Below are 16,403 nucleotides of genomic sequence, written 5' to 3'. Positions count from 1 at the left end.
AAAGATTTCACCATAATGTCACCTTAATTCAAATGTTGACAAATCGATGAATCATTTTGATCGTAGCTGAATGACTTTTAGCAGGAGGAATCGACGATCCAGTTTCCTACACAAGTGCCTATTTTTTTTTACTTACTCCGGTTTATTGTTTTGACTCATTTAATTGCCTGGTAATTGTCCCAAAGATAATCAAACTCGTTTGTGATATTTTGGGATGAGACTCTCACATCACGTGTTCCCTAATCATCAAGCTCAAGGTCACTCATGTAGAGAAGCACGACAGGGATGGTATGAATATCAAGTAGTTACAATAAGATGAACCCTTTCTGCCTCATCTCCCTATTGGATAAATGTATACTATTTATTACAGGGCTTTTAAGGAAGTATTTGTAAGTGGCAGCCTCCTATTGATCCCACTGAGGAATTCAGGCAGTCTGTTTCATGGAACCGGCAGCTAAGCCTCAGAGCAGGGGAGGGAAGGAGGGAGGGAAGAATAAATAAGCCCATAAAAGATGCTTTGAGTCAGGCCGAGGGAAGGCGAGAGGTGGCTCCACACATCCAAACCGTGGCTTGTCGGATTCCACTGGCTGCATTGCAGTGAGAAAGGCAAGGCAAGGCTTCAGTGTGGAGGTACAAGAGGGAGCGGGGGGGAGAGAGAGGCAAGGACAGGACGGTGGCGGCGGGAGATAAGAGCCCGTGGGAGAGGGATGGAAAACCATCTGCGCGCCGGAGGTTTGAAGTGCAGCTGATACTGCGGCCCGTGACAGCGGGACAGCTGCGGATGAGCCATGGGCAACCTTCAACCTTCTTGACCTCCCACTGGGCCAGCCAGGATGGAGAACTAGGAGAAGAACTGGACTGATCGTATCCAGTCTTCAAGGGCTTCATCAGAGAGCGTCCTGGGAGACAGAACGGGGGGAGGGTGGTGGAGGAGGTGGTTTGTAGGGGGGCTGTCTCACAGAAGTGGTCTCGCAGTGGTTTAAGCTGCCGGCTGTATTTTTGGGATCCTGCGAATGAAGCGAGCACACTGGAATAAAGATGTAGTGTGAACTGGTGGAGGGAGGGGGACGGAACAAGGAGAGTGCTGTGCTAAGGGAAGGAGAGAACGTCCCAGCCGAACGCACGGACTGGGAGGACAGATCTTTGGGGGGGGGGAGGCAAAGACGGAGGGCCCACTGGATCAGAAAGGTAAGCAAGTCATTCAATTTCCTACGACAAGGAGACAGCAGTGTGTCCTTATAATGTAAATTGATGCCCACCGGGAGAGGAGAAAAGATACCACCCCCCCCCTCTTTTTCTTGTTTTTTTTTTTTTTAGTTTAGTATTGTAACTGCGCTTAAAGCAATAATTAGGTGAATTCAATTGTGAGGGTTTGTTGTAAAGGAGGATGAATGAGAGTATTCATCCATGTGCAAACATGTTCTGAGGGAGCGACCCTGAATGGAAAAGTTTTTAAAAGCTCAAGGAAGCGACATTAAAGTTGAGTTTGAAGACAAAGAGCTGAGTGTGTTCATGTTTGAGTGGACGAAGTGAGGGAGAGAAATTATGTTTGTTTGTTTTTTGGTGTGTGTGTGTACACACGTGAGTGTGTGTGCTTGTTAAGGTGCAACTCACTTTTCTATACATTCAACCGTTGCCATTCGTGGGGGATCGTGACCGAGCTTACTCGCAAATGGTGAAAATCCGCGGGTAATTGACGACCATTAAAATGCATTGGGGAGTCGGGGGGAATCCTACTTCTACAACAAACGCGGATCTTATATGTGTATTGGAATAATGTTCAGTTGTGCTTGACACCGTCAGACATTCATCTTTATTTTGTGAACTATTGCGGTTGTAGTTTGCAGAAGTGTCGGACTCGCACGGCATCTTAATGAACGGTGTAATATTTCTCCGACGGACGCCACAGTACAGTATTGGGTCGCCCTCCTTGTATGGCGCAGTGCAATTCTGCAGTGTGCCTTATGCTGCCGCTGTTAAATGTGTGCCGAGAGGACTTAACAGTCCTGTCGGCATTGCTCCGCTGTAAGAATGAGCCATATGACTCTTAACTCCAGCATAGTTAGACCGTGCGTATATCAGCATCGATTACATGACATTAAATGTTGACATTTGTTGTCATTTAGTACGTTAGAATGAAAAACATGTTTTGAGATATTTTTATCATTTGAAAACAAGTACTGTATATACATCTTGGAGTATTTTTTGTACTGAAAAGATGACTTACTGTTCATGCATTTAGCAGAGCACACAACTTACATATTATATCATTGCAATTTGGAGATCCATCCATCCATTTTCCAAACAGCTTAGTCCTCACTAGGGTCACGGGGGTTGCTGGAGCCTATCCCAGCCGTCTTCGGGCAGTAGGCGGGGGACACCCTGAACCGGTTGCCAGCCAATCGCAGGGCACACAGAGACGAACAACCATGCACACTCACATTCACACCTAGGGACAATTTTTAGCGTGTTCAATCAGCCATGCATGTTTTTGGAACGTGGGAGGAAACCGGAGGACCCGGAGAAAACCCACGCAGGCCCGGGGAGAACATGCAAACTCCACACAGGGAGGCCGGAGCTGGAATTGAACCCGGTACTTCTGCACTGTGAAGTCGACGTGCTAACCACTGTACTACCGGGCCGCCATGCAATTTGGAGATATAATGCAAATATTGGCCATTAATGGAAATGACACTGAAACATACATATACACACACATACACAAAAATTTCTCGGACACCCTGGAATATAAAACAACCAATTTGAAGGTCAAACTGACGCTGTAATTTAAAAAAAAAAAAAAGTTTGCACAACTTTGGTCAGTAACCTTTGACATCTTTAACCATCATAAGTCTAAAAACAATTTAAGCACTGTTAATTTTAATGTACAAAACATTTTATAAAGGAAGAGGAGGAAGGCGGGCTATATCAGCTGTATTTTTTTGAAGATTTTTTTTGGGGGGGTGGGCGTATAAAAAAACTAAATAAATTCCCCAATGCATTTCAGTGAGTGTGAAATCTACCTGCATTTTCTCTCTTCGTGGCCTGTGAAAAGCAGGGATCCGCTCTATAGTTATAAATTGGAATATGACCACACACCCCTAGATGACAGATGTGTGTTCGGTGCACTCACCCTGGGTCTTACATTGCCTTATACTACAATGTGAGTAGGTCTGATAATATTTTTTGCAGAATCTGGAATGAAATGCATGGCAAACATGGAGTACCTAAATAATATGAACAGTTTGAGTTGAGTTTTGTGAAACAAATGCACACAAGTTATGAAAAATGAAATATCTTGATACACTGTGATATACTGTACATTGGTTCAATATAAAGGTGACATACGCATGTGTTTGGTCCATATTTAAAATGACCTGAAGGAATTTTGTCGTGCATCTGGTTAGGACGGATGTGATTCGATGTGGTCCCCCAGTAGCGCTAATGAAATACCGGTAAATAAAATGCTGGTAGCCCCTTCCAGCATTGAAGTTGTCCATTCCTGGACTCCACAATGGTTAGCCATCATTCACACATTCGATTCCGATCAGGGTGATTTACTGTTGACGTTAATTTAAACAGTCATAATCTGACTCATTGCAAAAAATTGGGATTGCGAGAGGCTGCAGTTTACTTCACCTAAAGACCCAGAACATGAAGTTTCCTCCATCCTACCGTCACCATGCCGGCCCTGCCTTCTCATTCCCACACAGCCATATTTCCGACAAACTACAATGATATTCAAGACCAAATGCCCAAGATGCTCGCATTTCATTTGGGCTGTTCATGAGCACCATTTTGGGTTGATTTCTGTTATTTTGTACCAGTCATCGTTTTCTCCATGAGCTACAACAAATTATTTTACCCCTTTAATAGTGCTCACCGTATTGTGGTTATACTGCAATAAGAAAAATCAAGCACAGACATACTGGGATTTGTGGGTTAATGCAAATCTAATGTCTCTCAACAAGCTGTACATGTGTACATGGGCCGCCCAGACCTGAACGTACTGATATAAATATCGGGCTGTGTCTCAAGGTTTTGATGGGGGCTGGTTGGGAGGAAATGTTAGGAGCATGTGGATGAAAGGAGTGGATTGTACCTCCAGGTACATTGGTCCTGAGCACCAGCCACACCCAGACTGACCTTTAATCAATTCTGAAACCCCTCCAGTCAACAAAGGCTCCAGGATATCCTCGTGAGAATGTCACATGAAAGAAAAAAAAAAAGAGTTAAACTCTATATCGCAACCTTTTTTTCCCCCAGAAGTAGACTATATGTAAGTTGCCGTTTTGAAAGCAGTTTGCATAGCATTACGATTTGCACAAGATCCTGCTATGTTATCACGAGGACAGAATTGCCTTCTGTTGATCAATAGGAAAGGGACAATATGCCAATTGGTTGCATGTCGCCACGGATCACTACTATCCACGGGTTTCAGTGGGAAAAGGGTATAAGAGGAGGTCTGGGGAGGGGCAGGATGGAGGAAGATGAAAGACACAACACTGATAGTGTGGATCCAGGAAGCGCTTGACTCGATGGGACCAATTTATACACATCCAAAATGGTCACTGCTCAAAAAAAGCAAACTGGCATCTCTCCGACAAACAGTTCCAACTCTATTGTTTTCATACACAGCAGGTTTCAAACCCGCAACCCTTTATTCCCATGCTGAATCTTCACAGAGTGAGAAATTTATATATATATATATATATATATATATATATATGGCAATGGCAAGAATAAGACCCGGGCAATAAACAGCTATGCCCTGCCAGTGATCAGATACCCTGCAGGAATAATAAGGTGGCCAAAGGAAGAGATTCAGACCACGGACGTTAAGACCCGAAAGCTCCTAACCATGCACGGAGGGTTCCATCCCAAATCCAGCACCCTGAGACTGTACGCAAGCCGAAAGGAAGGAGGCCGGGGACTAGTGAGTGTGAGTGTAAGAGCCACTGTCCAGGATGAAACATCCAAGCCCCATGAATACATCAAGGAGAAGGCTCCAACGGATGACGTACTCAGAGAATGTCTCAGACAATGGGGAACAGAAGATGAGGCCATCATGGGAGGACAAGCCCCTACACGGGATGTACCACCGGACCATAACTGAAGTGGCCGATCTCAAGAAGTCCTATCAGTGGCTAGAGAGGGCTGGCCTGAAGGACAGCACAGAGGCACTCATCCTGGCTGCTCAGGAGCAGGCCCTGAGCACCAGAGCCATCGAGGCCCAGATATACCACACCAGACAAGACCCAAGGTGTAGGTTGTGCAAAGAGGCATCTGAGATGATCCAACACATAACTGCAGGGTGTAAGATGCTGGCAGGGAAAGCCTACGTGGAACGCCATAACCAGGTGGCTGGCATAGTCTACCGAAACATCTGTGCGGAGTATGGACTGGAAACCCCAAGGTCAAAATGGGAAACACCTCCGAAGGTGGTGGAGAATGACAGAGCGAAGATCCTGTGGGACTTCTAGATCCAGACTGACAAGATGGTAATGGCGAACCAACCAGATATCGTGATCATAGATAAAGGGCAGAGGAAAGCCGTTGTAGTGGATGTAGCGGTCCCAAGTGATGGGAACATCAGAAAGAAGGAACACGAGAAACTTGAGAAATACCAAGGGCTCAGAGAGGAGCTGGAGAGAGCCTGGAAGGTAAAGGTGACAGTCGTGCCTGTGGTGGTCGGAGCACTCGGGGCAGTGACCCCCAAACTAGATGAGTGGTTGCAACAGATCCCGGGAACAACATCGGACATCTCAGTCCAGAAATGTGCAGTGCTGGGAACAGCAAGGATACTGCGCAGAACCCTCAAGCTTCCTGGCCTCTGGTAGAGGACCCGAGCTGAATGAGGGACGGACACCACCCGAGGCGGGGTGAGACGAGGAATTTTTTAATTTATATATACATATATATATATATATATATATATATATACGGAACATTGAATTTTGAAATGTAATAAGCTCCGGCACTGCTCACAGTTTAATGGTGGTGATAAAATAGAGCGGCAGTCTGAATAGGAAATAAAACAAAATGACTGCAATTTTATGTTTGAATTGTGAGCGGTTATCAGATTGGTGGTAATATTTCTTTTTATTTGTTGTAGTAATATGTTGCTGTTGTACACTAATCCTACAACTATTACACAAATAGTAACAGTATTCATGTAACCAAGTGGAATATCCAATGTGGGAAATCTTACTAATATAAAAGAACATTACCGGTAGTTTCTCTTCATTCTACGCGTAGAACCCATTGCCCAGGGCGCTCTACTCATACGAGTAGACTGAGAAGTACGACAAGAGCAATTGAAATCGACCTTGATGAGTTTATTTGTATTTTCCTGTGACATGTCTTTTGCGCTGTGTGTTCATGATGTCAGAGACTAATGTTGATGTGTTTTCAGCTGATGAAGGGAAAAAAAACACCAGGACATGGCACTTGGGTCAATTATTGACACTTTTCAAGCGTTCCGAAAGACTCGCATATGCACCGGTGGTGTCAAAGGACTGACTGTGGAAGGAAAAGGGGAAGAACATTTCGATTCAGTTCCCAGAACTTTCCAAAACCATTCCATGAGAAGTTGAGCTAAACGTTCAGGAATAATAAAGTAACACTGAATCATGTTTTTCAGTACGTATGAGACATTTAAGTTTCCTTTCTATGCACAGCTGGTCAGTCCACAGTTATTCCTAGCCACTTGGTTTCCAATTTGGAAATCTTGGAATGTTGCAACACCGGATGAATGCTTCACTGAAAGCAGCCCCCCCCCCCCACTTCATCGTTATTTCTCCCCATCTTCTCCTGCGCTGCATTTACTTTCGCTACTTTCTTATCCTAACTTTGGCCTTTTTGCGTGATGCCCAGATGACCTCCCGCTGCAGGAATGCGGTGAACATCGTGGTCACCACCCTTTTTGCAGTGGTGGTCCTCTTCACCATCCTGCTGGCCTATATCACAGGTTAGCTTGTCGATCGTCCTCTTTGATTTTCAATGAGATATCTGACTTCACTTTGCTCTTGCACTAAACAGGTTACCAGTTCATCCAAACAGAGCAGCACCACCTCTCCTTTGGCCTCTATGGTGCCTTCCTCTCTCTCCACCTTCTCCTCCAGAGCCTTTTTGCCTTTCTGGAGCATCGGCGCATGAAGATCCCCACCCATCCTCAACATCTCCGCCGCTCTGTTGCCCTCTGCATCGCTGCCTACCAGGAAGACCCGGACTACTTAAGGAAGTGTCTGCGCAGTATCAGGCGGATTTCTTTCCCAGGACTAAAAGTAGTGCTGGTAGTGGATGGCAACCGACCAGAGGACCGTTACATGATGGACATTTTCCAGGAGGTGATGGGTGGGGCTGAGCAGGCGGGCAGTATGGTATGGAAGGGAAACTACCACAGCGATGGGAGTGGAGAAGGGGCTGACAGAGGTGGGGGGAGCACAGTTCACGTGGAGGAGACGTTACGAGTCACTCGGCTGGTCAGAGGTTGTCGCTTTTCCTGTATCATGCAGGAGTGGGGAGGGAAGAGGGAGGTGATGTACACGGCCTTTAAAGCATTGGGGGACACTGTGGATTATGTGCAGGTAAGAACCGCTCGCTAATAAAAGTCTTGATAATATGAGACTGCATGTAAAAACGGGCATAATTATCAATTGATTGGAGGGGGCTATCATGTCATATTGTATCATGTACAATGGTCACTTAAGATACGAATTTACGGTAATTCATTCTTTGACCATGTTCGCACCTCAGAACACTCTCAAATTGTCTCTCCAAATCATCATCATTTTCCCATTGAGTTGAATAGAAATGCCATGAATCTGTTCTCAGCCCCCATTAAATAGCAACCTAATGTTGTTATACTTTCCCATCCAATTCAATGCATACCTGTATTTGGACTGCTAATTCCGGTGGGCGTGCCTTGGCCACCTAGGAGCATTATGAATAACAGTTCATGCTCAGGTCACTTCACACTTAGCTTCAAGCCCGGATTCAGCAGCCAATCATTGCAGAGGATTGTGTCCTGCCTAACTCAAATGGGATTCATAGAATCACTCCTCGCAGAGTATAAAGAATACAATATATGACTGAGTACTCTTATATTGTCTGTCTACATGTGTTGCTGCACAATTTGTGGTCCAATATCTGTTGCACAGTTGCTAATCATACAGATGCTAATCAATGCTAATCATCAATACAGATGCTAATCATTGCCCATGTTAGCATCGTCTTAAGATGGCAGCCCAAAGGCTAAGCTATGTGGTTGTTTTCAATACGCAATGTGTAATTCTTTGTTTTAGATTTGGAACCTCAATTTTTGGAAGATTATTACTCAAATTAATTAAATGTTATACAAATCCTACTGAGGCGGCCCGGTAGTCCAGTGGTTAGCACATCGACTTCACAGTGCAGAGGTACCGGGTTCAATTCAAGCTCCGGCCTCCCTGTGTGGAGTTTGCATGTTCTCCCCGGGCCTGCGTGGGTTTTCTCCGGGTGCTCCGGTTTCCTCCCACGTTCCAAAAACATGCATGGCAGGCTGATTGAACACACTAAATTGTCCCTAGGTGTGAGTGTGAGCGCGCATGGTTGTTCGTCTCTGTGTGCCCTGCGATTGGCTGGCAACCGGTTCAGGGTTTCCCCCGCCTACTGCCCGAAGACGGCTGGGATAGGCTCCAGCACCCCCCGCAACCCTAGTGAGGATTCAGCGGTTCGGAAAATGGATGGATGGACAAATCCTACTGATACAGGACTAATTGTAAATCCACAATGGACCATCCATCCATTTTCTATCCTGTTGTAGTTGAGCAAGAGCCTATCACAGCTGAATTTGAAAGAAAGGTACACCTAGGACTGGTTACAGACAACCAACTATCAGCACTCCCGTCACTCCAATAAGCAAGTTAGAGTTTTCAATTAAACCAACAAGTATGCCCCGGAGGATGAGGGAAGAAATCTGGGTAACGTGAGAAAACACAGAGAACCCTGACCTAGGTTAGAATGCCAGTCCTCAAATGTGAGGTAAAAGTGCAAACCACTAGTCCCCATGTGCTTCCTCGATACTGGACCAATACAAGGAAATGTAGAAATGGCAGAAGCCCTTGGTAGTGTGAATCACATTGCAAACATCATAATTATTCCCAGTAAATCAGGGGTCTCAAATTTATGAAGAATATTTTGCAGCCTCCTACTTGGAATGAAAGTTCAATATTAGTGTAACCCCCACCAAGAGAACTTGGCGCCAAGTCCCAGTTATGTCGTTTTCAAAATCTGCCCAAAAAAAAACAATAGGGGGTGTTTTTTGTTGAACACAGGCGCACACCGGCACATCTTGAATGCACAAAAATCTGACGTCATGACTCAACTCGAGATGCTGAGGACTTCGCAGTATGCTACATAGCAAGGAGATGAGAACGAGAAAGATCACCAATCTTGTTCACGTACTGAAGAAACGTGAACATTCTAAACTGTTATTAGATGTTATAACCTTGAAAAGATTGGATTTGTTGCACTTTTTTGGAATACTTGAAGCCTTTTTTTGTGGAATAAGCAGACACACCCAGACTGTTTCTCCAGCAGCCCCCTGCAGTAACTGCTTCTCTGATGAGCATGTTGCGAGTGACTAGCAACCAGTCCAATGTACTCTGCTGGGATCGGCTGCAGCCCTTGCCATGGTTCCTATGACACCAATATAACCTGAATTTACACTTTTGTCGAGACACACAGTCACAGCAAAAAAAAAAAAAAAAAAAAAAGATCATTTGTCAACAAATACAAAATCATCAACTGAAAAACAGTAACCAAAAACATTTACTCCAGAAGAAGATGTGCAATCGTGTGTCTTTTGTAACTATAGTGCATTCTGTAAGTTGCAACCATTGTATACCAAAGATCCACGAAACAGGCTATGTGGTATAGAAAATTGATGGCTACCATCCCCCGGCTAACAACCTCCAAATGCCAGCTGTTTTACAAGTACATCCTTTGTTCTCTGGCCAATGGATACAGTCATGACCCATGAAGATTTGGGCAACAGACATTGCGGTACGGTCACTAGGGTATGTTTGCTGTGTCTTTTCCAGGTGTGTGACTCTGACACAGTTCTGGACCCAGCATGTACCATTGAGATGTTGAAGATCTTGGAAGCCGATGCGGCAGTAGGAGGAGTTGGGGGAGATGTGCAGGTAGAACATCGGCCAGAGTTCATCACGAAAATATCTCCTTGCAATGGAAGAACAGTTCTTTCCTGTTTGTCAGATCCTGAACAAGTACGACTCCTGGATCTCCTTCCTCAGCAGCGTGCGTTACTGGATGGCCTTCAATATTGAGCGTGCCTGCCAGTCCTACTTCGGATGTGTCCAGTGTATCAGCGGCCCTCTGGGGATGTACAGGAATTGCCTTCTCCAGCGCTTCCTGGAAGCCTGGTACCATCAAACCTTCCTGGGCTCCAAGTGCAGCTTCGGCGACGACCGTCACCTCACCAACCGAGTGCTGAGCTTCGGCTACAAGACAAAATACACAGCCCGATCGCAGTGTCAGACTGAAACGCCAACACAGTACCTGCGTTGGCTCAACCAGCAGACTCGCTGGAGTAAATCGTACTTCCGGGAGTGGCTCTATAACGCTTTGTGGTTTCATAAGCACAGCCTCTGGATGACCTATGAATCTGTAGTCACTGGCTTCTTCCCGTTCTTCTTGGTAGCCACGGTCATCCATCTCTTCTACCGCGGAAGGCTATGGAACATTTTGCTCTTCTTGTTGACCGTCCAGCTGGTTGGGATGTTGAAGGCCACCTACGCCTGTTTCTTGCGCGGTAGCCTGGTCATGATCTTCATGTCGCTCTATTCTCTGCTCTACATGTCCAGTTTACTCCCTGCCAAAATATTTGCTTTACTAACAATCAACAAAGCAGGGTGGGGAACTTCGGGCCGCAGGAAGATCGTGGTAAACCTGATCGGTGCTGTCCCTGTGACAGTGTGGACGATGGTGCTGCTCGGGGGCGTGGTGTATACGATTTACTGTGAAACACGTCAGCCATTGAGTGAGTCCGAAAAGGTTTTGTTAATAGCGGGGACAATACTCTATGCCTGCTATTGGCTCATTCTGCTGGTGCTTTACCTTGCAATTGTAGCCAAACGGTGCAACAAGCGGGAGGATCAGTTTCACCTGCCATATGCCGAGGCATAAAACTGCTTGAAGAAGGCTCGACAGGTCAACAACATGAAGACCAACTGCTGTATCCGCACACCTCTGTGAACTGCCGGAGCAACGGCACGGTCACGTCTGTACTACCGGTGCTAAAAAGGTGGGCATGTGAAATCCGATTCAGTCAGGGGAAAACTTGTGAGATGACTGCATCCATAAAGCATGACGCCGCTTGCACGGAAAGGAGTGACCCAGTGTTCATACGCTTTATTTGAACATCACGTAGTCCATGGGTACGGGTTAGCTGTGCAACCACAACAAAGCGGTCCGGAATGGTGCTCGTGATGCGTTTAGCGCAAAGAATGAATCAAATGGAACTAAGTGCAGTAAAGATGGTTGGTCTGATTTAAATGTTTTGACTTCATATAAACGGTACATACAACTACAGAACTTAAGAGCCGAAACAAACAACGAGAAAGTCAAGTTAATTAACAGAAGAACAGCAAAAGGAGATCAAAGCTGCATTCTGTCTGATACTTCATGACCTGAAAGAATATCTGCAGCAACGCAACTGAAGGAACCTATCAGTTATAGGGACTGAGATCAAGGAGAGGCTGAAGTAAATTAACATAAGAGCAACTGATTTGGTCGGTTCGTCAACTGAAGTGACCAAAGAGCCTGACTAAAAGCAGTCACTATTTACATTTAGATTTCATGATTTGAATTTATAAGATGTTGAGGAAACCACCACACTAAAAGATCCTGATCATGCTCAGCATACAGTAAAGCATTCTCGACCATTTAATCAAATGTCAATTTCCTGAATATGCCTGTACTGAAAGGTATCATGATAAATAAAGTTTTACAGTTTTGTAAAATAGTAGTAGTAGTTGCAAAAATAATAATAATAATAATAGGAATAATAATAATAATTGATAATTTTACCATTTACACTCACGGAACAGAAAATGGATGGGTGGATTAATTTGGGATTTTACTGTGTTTAAAGAATGCGTGTGCCCCCAACTGATTGCAAACAACATATTGCACAAACCACCTGAGGGGGTAGATTTTGTTTTCAACTCTATAAATAAACATCCCTTATTTTGCATTTATCACGAGCAACACCTTCTTAGTGCCAAAAAAGGTGGGTAGTTAAGGGTCCGATTCATCTTATTTGAAGCTTCAGTGGTGTGAGCACCCCAAACCATGTCATTTCCCTATTTTCATAACTCTCATCGAATTGGCACTCGCATATGTGCTTTGTAATTGTAACAAAACACAGACAAATGAACCAGTAGGCAACCACAAAGAAAATTACTCAAATGTTCTTGGTGCTGAATGCTGATGAATGTACACAGCAGGCTTCATTTCAACTCAACAATGCACACTTGTACAGAACACGGAATGCGGCTTTCTCACCAGAAATTCACGGCCTGGGTGAAGCGGAGGGGGCCTCAATTGTGATGAGGAGACATAAGACCCAAAACTGGATATGCGCTCGTGGCTATATGTTGACAGAGACTGTACCAACCAGCACATAGAGTGGATGGATTATATTGAAAGCACAAAGAATGTGACAGAGTGGCTATGTAAGTGTTGGCCTGTCCCAACTTTGATCAAGCTTCTAGAAAGAGTTCTCAAAACTTGTGACATGCAGTGGTAATTTTGGTGCTAGTCTAATTTAACATTCTGTTGCATATCCATTTCTATGTCTCATTTTGGTCTGAAGAATTTTTTAGCTTCGTGATTCCGATTTGCGTGTGATCCCTTTAAGACGTTGCCGAGGTGCCAAAGCATCATCTGTGTCGCAAGTTATGGTTTCACCAAAGGGGACTGTTCTCTTGACCTTTTACGGTAAATGTAGAAGAAAATATTTTTAACTGTAACTGAGGACCAAAGACATTTCCTTGCGAGAGACTTGGGAACCTTGTGTTTTCTGTTTCACACTTTTTTTTTTCACGTCACCCAAGCAAAATGACAATTCAGTGTGTCAGATCTGTCCTGTTTGATGATGATCTCAGGAAATCACTGGAATGTTTCTCAGTCAATAAAATATGATCTGCCTTTGACACAGTGCTGCCCTTCATTCATACTTGTATATTTCATTAAGTATGTCGTGGTGGTAGCAAATTATATGGCTGAGGATAGTGTGATGATTGTTGACCACATTAAAACCAAGGTTGAAAAAGGGGTTTATCCAACAACAATGTCCAATCTCTTTTTTTGTCTGACCACATCTGTTCTGGATTGACTGCTATTCTAGAATGTGTAGATATCATATTACAAATGGATTAATACTATTCTTGCATCTGGCACCACTTTAAAAATGTAACGACAGGAGAGCAATTGTTCTGTGCTCCCACCCTTAGCCTTGGCCTCCTATTGGCTCTTGAATTTACAACATTTGCCCTTAAAAGGACATAGGTCACAATGGATTGGATGCAAGGTGCTTCATAATGTCTGTGATTTCTTCAGCAAATCAGCAAAAAGGGCTTTTCACTTGCTGAAGTACATCAAGCCATCCATTTTTTATACCACATAGGGGCCACGCTGACTTTGAACGACAGACGGAGAGTAGACTGGACTCATTGCTCGTCAATACCTGGGCACAAATAGACAAGCAACCAATTCTTGCCCCGCTGTGTCTTCAGTCAACCCAAGAAGCATGTTTTTGGAATGTGGGACAAAGCTGGAATACCAGGAGAAAACACACACAAGTATGGAGAGAACCTATAAACTTCACGCAGAAAGGCCAGAACTGAGCTCATATAAACATAATGAAACCATCAATCTGTGCATTGTCAGACAAAATTATAAACACGTTCTGAAAACATGCATGTTAGACCAAATCTAAATTGCCCAAAGGTTTGATTAGGAATGAACAGTTGTCTTTTTTTTTTCTCCCGATTGGTTGTTGACCAGTATACTCTACCTCTCCCTCAAAGTCAGCTTGGATAGGTTCCAGCTCACCTGCAGCCCAAATGAGGACAAGCGCCATTGTAAATGTCTGGAAGGATGATCAGACGTTCGGAAATAAAAAATAAATACCGGTACATTAAAAAAAAAAAAAGCTACCAGCGTTGGTGTCACAAAATATACAATATTTTAACCGACCAGTGGTTCTTAACCTTGTTAGAGGTACCAAACCCAACCAGTTCATATGCACATTCACTGTACCCTTCATTTGCGAAAAATAAAAATATGATTTAATTTTTTTTTTACAAATTCAAGACATAAAAACATTTATTATAAATAGAAAAAAAGTTACAAAAAATTCAAGTCATAAGTTGACTTGAAGTTTTTTTCAATTGTGCACAAAATGAACCAGCCAGTGATGGCCAAGCGGGCGTGTCATAACTAAATGACATGTTGTGTCGGTGTGTCTTAACCTCCATGACAGAGGCTCCGTCGAATCCCTGAGATCGAATCACCGAACCCCTAGGGTTCGATCGAACACAGGTTAAGAACCACTGATATATACACTCGCCTGACGTGTGTGCGGGCAGCGTGGGATCGGTTCCCACTCAGTGACGGTGTGAATGTGGGTGTGTATGGATGTTATGTGTACCCTGTGACTGACTGGCGACCAGTTGAGGGGTTACTCCGCCTTTTGCCCGGAGTCAGCTGGGATAGGCTCCAGCACTTCCCGCAACCCTCTTCAGGATAAGTGTTGTTGAAAATGGATGGATGGATAACCTACATATAAACTACAAACTACAAGTTTTCAAATTTTCCCTCAGGAATCTACTACATAGCCTTTTCTTCTACGCCATCATGCCCTGTCGTCACAGCAATTTTCATGTCTACATCATCAAAATGGATCCCCTTGTGACCCCCTTGATCTTGGGGAAAAGGGGAAAACAAACACGGAGCCAGGTTAGATGAGTAGGGAGTTGTCTTTTTTTTCAGTACAGCGATGTTCTTTTCAGATGCACAGCACTGTGGCATTATGAGCAGGCACAATGTCATGGTATGACGGCCACAATTCTACATTTGCACTGAATGAAGCAAGAGTCACAGTCTACTTTTTGTAGACATGCTCTTTAATCTTGTAACTCATATTGAAAGGGGGAAATCTATAGTGTGAAAATGTGAAACGTGTATTTTATGAGGGTAGTCCTGGAACCTTTCTGACACACCACCGAGTATTAAATCACTCCTTTTCATTCAAATCAGCTCCGACACGAATACAGACAACACAGCACTGAGTGTGTTGCCGCCAGTGTGTGTGACTGCATATTAGAGGGAGAGAGGTGAGTGAGAAACGTGAGAAAAGGTGACCATGAGTGCCACAGCAGCTAAATGAATTGCTCCACTCAGTCTTTTGGGACTAACAGAAAAGCTTTTTGTCCCTCTGAGGAAACACAGCATGGGAGTCGCCTTCTCCAGAGAAACACAGTACTAATATGTTGGCTGTGCCAGAAGCCCACTCGTGAAACTGATTAGATGTTGAGATATTCTCTCGGAACAATTTTTGCTGAGCTCACTCAACTCATGCTGACCATTCTCATTTCAGTGACACCATTTCAATTAGGCATTCCATGTACTGTATCATTAACCTCTAATGTTGTCACAAATCACTGACACCTATTAAAATGGACTTGGAAAACTATGACATTTTGCTGAACTCTTTACATACGGGCAACTTTATATACTGCATATGCTCAATGGTAATTTTGCATCTGGACCCATTGAGTCACTGTCGCACCAAATGATGTTGTGCAATGCGTCTATTTTCTCAACCGTGTATCCTGCTTACTACACCCTGGACGGACTGCCAGTCAGTCACAGAGCACAGACAACAGTTAGTACACACATTCACACCATCACTGAGTGGGAACTGAACCCACACTGCCTGCACTGAAGTCATCCGAGCTACCAACCACACCGTCACTGACTCCCTGTGAATATAAGACTTTCTTTCCTGTAGTATATTATATTTAATATAGAGTATTTGTGTATGAGTCTGTCAATAATCGATGGTCACATGATATGTTTTTGCGTCATTTCTTGTATTCTGGTAACACAGTAGGCTGGCGATTAGCACGCATGCCTCACTGTCTGGCCCCTATTTAAAAGCCTTATATTGTCCATATGTGTACAATTGTTGTTCGTCAAAATGTGCACTTGACTGACTGGCAATGATGATAAGCAGTACAGAAAATGGATGAATTGATGGATGTCTTCCCACTCCCCTTCTTCCTCCTCTCTCTGATTGCTGAATGTTGCCAAGGAAACAGCAGTGAGGTACA

At 44.2% G+C, this 16,403-nt stretch overlaps 1 protein-coding gene across 1 annotated transcript; it reads left to right on the top strand.

Annotated features, from left to right (window-relative positions):
- The first annotated feature begins 1,135 nt into the window (after window positions 1-1,135).
- Window positions 1,136-13,220, top strand: has3 (hyaluronan synthase 3). Its single transcript, XM_086110324.1, has 5 exons — window positions 1,136-1,188; window positions 6,877-6,970; window positions 7,042-7,589; window positions 10,086-10,187; window positions 10,261-13,220. The coding sequence occupies exons 2-5, from the start codon at window positions 6,877-6,879 to the stop codon at window positions 11,188-11,190; spliced, it is 1,674 nt and encodes a 557-aa protein (XP_085966450.1). The 5' UTR covers window positions 1,136-1,188; the 3' UTR covers window positions 11,191-13,220.
- The last annotated feature ends 3,183 nt before the right edge of the window (window positions 13,221-16,403 follow it).

The sequence above is a fragment of the Hippocampus guttulatus genome, chromosome 4 (genome assembly GCF_054856545.1).
Source record: "Hippocampus guttulatus isolate MCC_2025c chromosome 4, RoL_Hgut_1.0, whole genome shotgun sequence".
NCBI lineage: Eukaryota > Metazoa > Chordata > Actinopteri > Syngnathiformes > Syngnathidae > Hippocampus > Hippocampus guttulatus.
Note: the sequence above shows the minus strand (reverse complement) of the source record. Positions and strands in the feature narration are given on the sequence as shown.

What these genes read in the sequence shown, in the direction of transcription:
- has3 (XM_086110324.1), top strand. Translation starts at nt 6,877, where the DNA reads ATGACCTCCCGCTGCAGGAATGCGGTGAACATCGTGGTCACCACCCTT. An exon ending in CCTGCTGGCCTATATCACAG is followed by an intron (nt 6,971 to 7,041) that starts GTTAGCTTGTCG and finishes TGCACTAAACAG; the next exon opens with GTTACCAGTTCATCCAAACA. An exon ending in GAGTTGGGGGAGATGTGCAG is followed by an intron (nt 10,188 to 10,260) that starts GTAGAACATCGG and finishes CCTGTTTGTCAG; the next exon opens with ATCCTGAACAAGTACGACTC.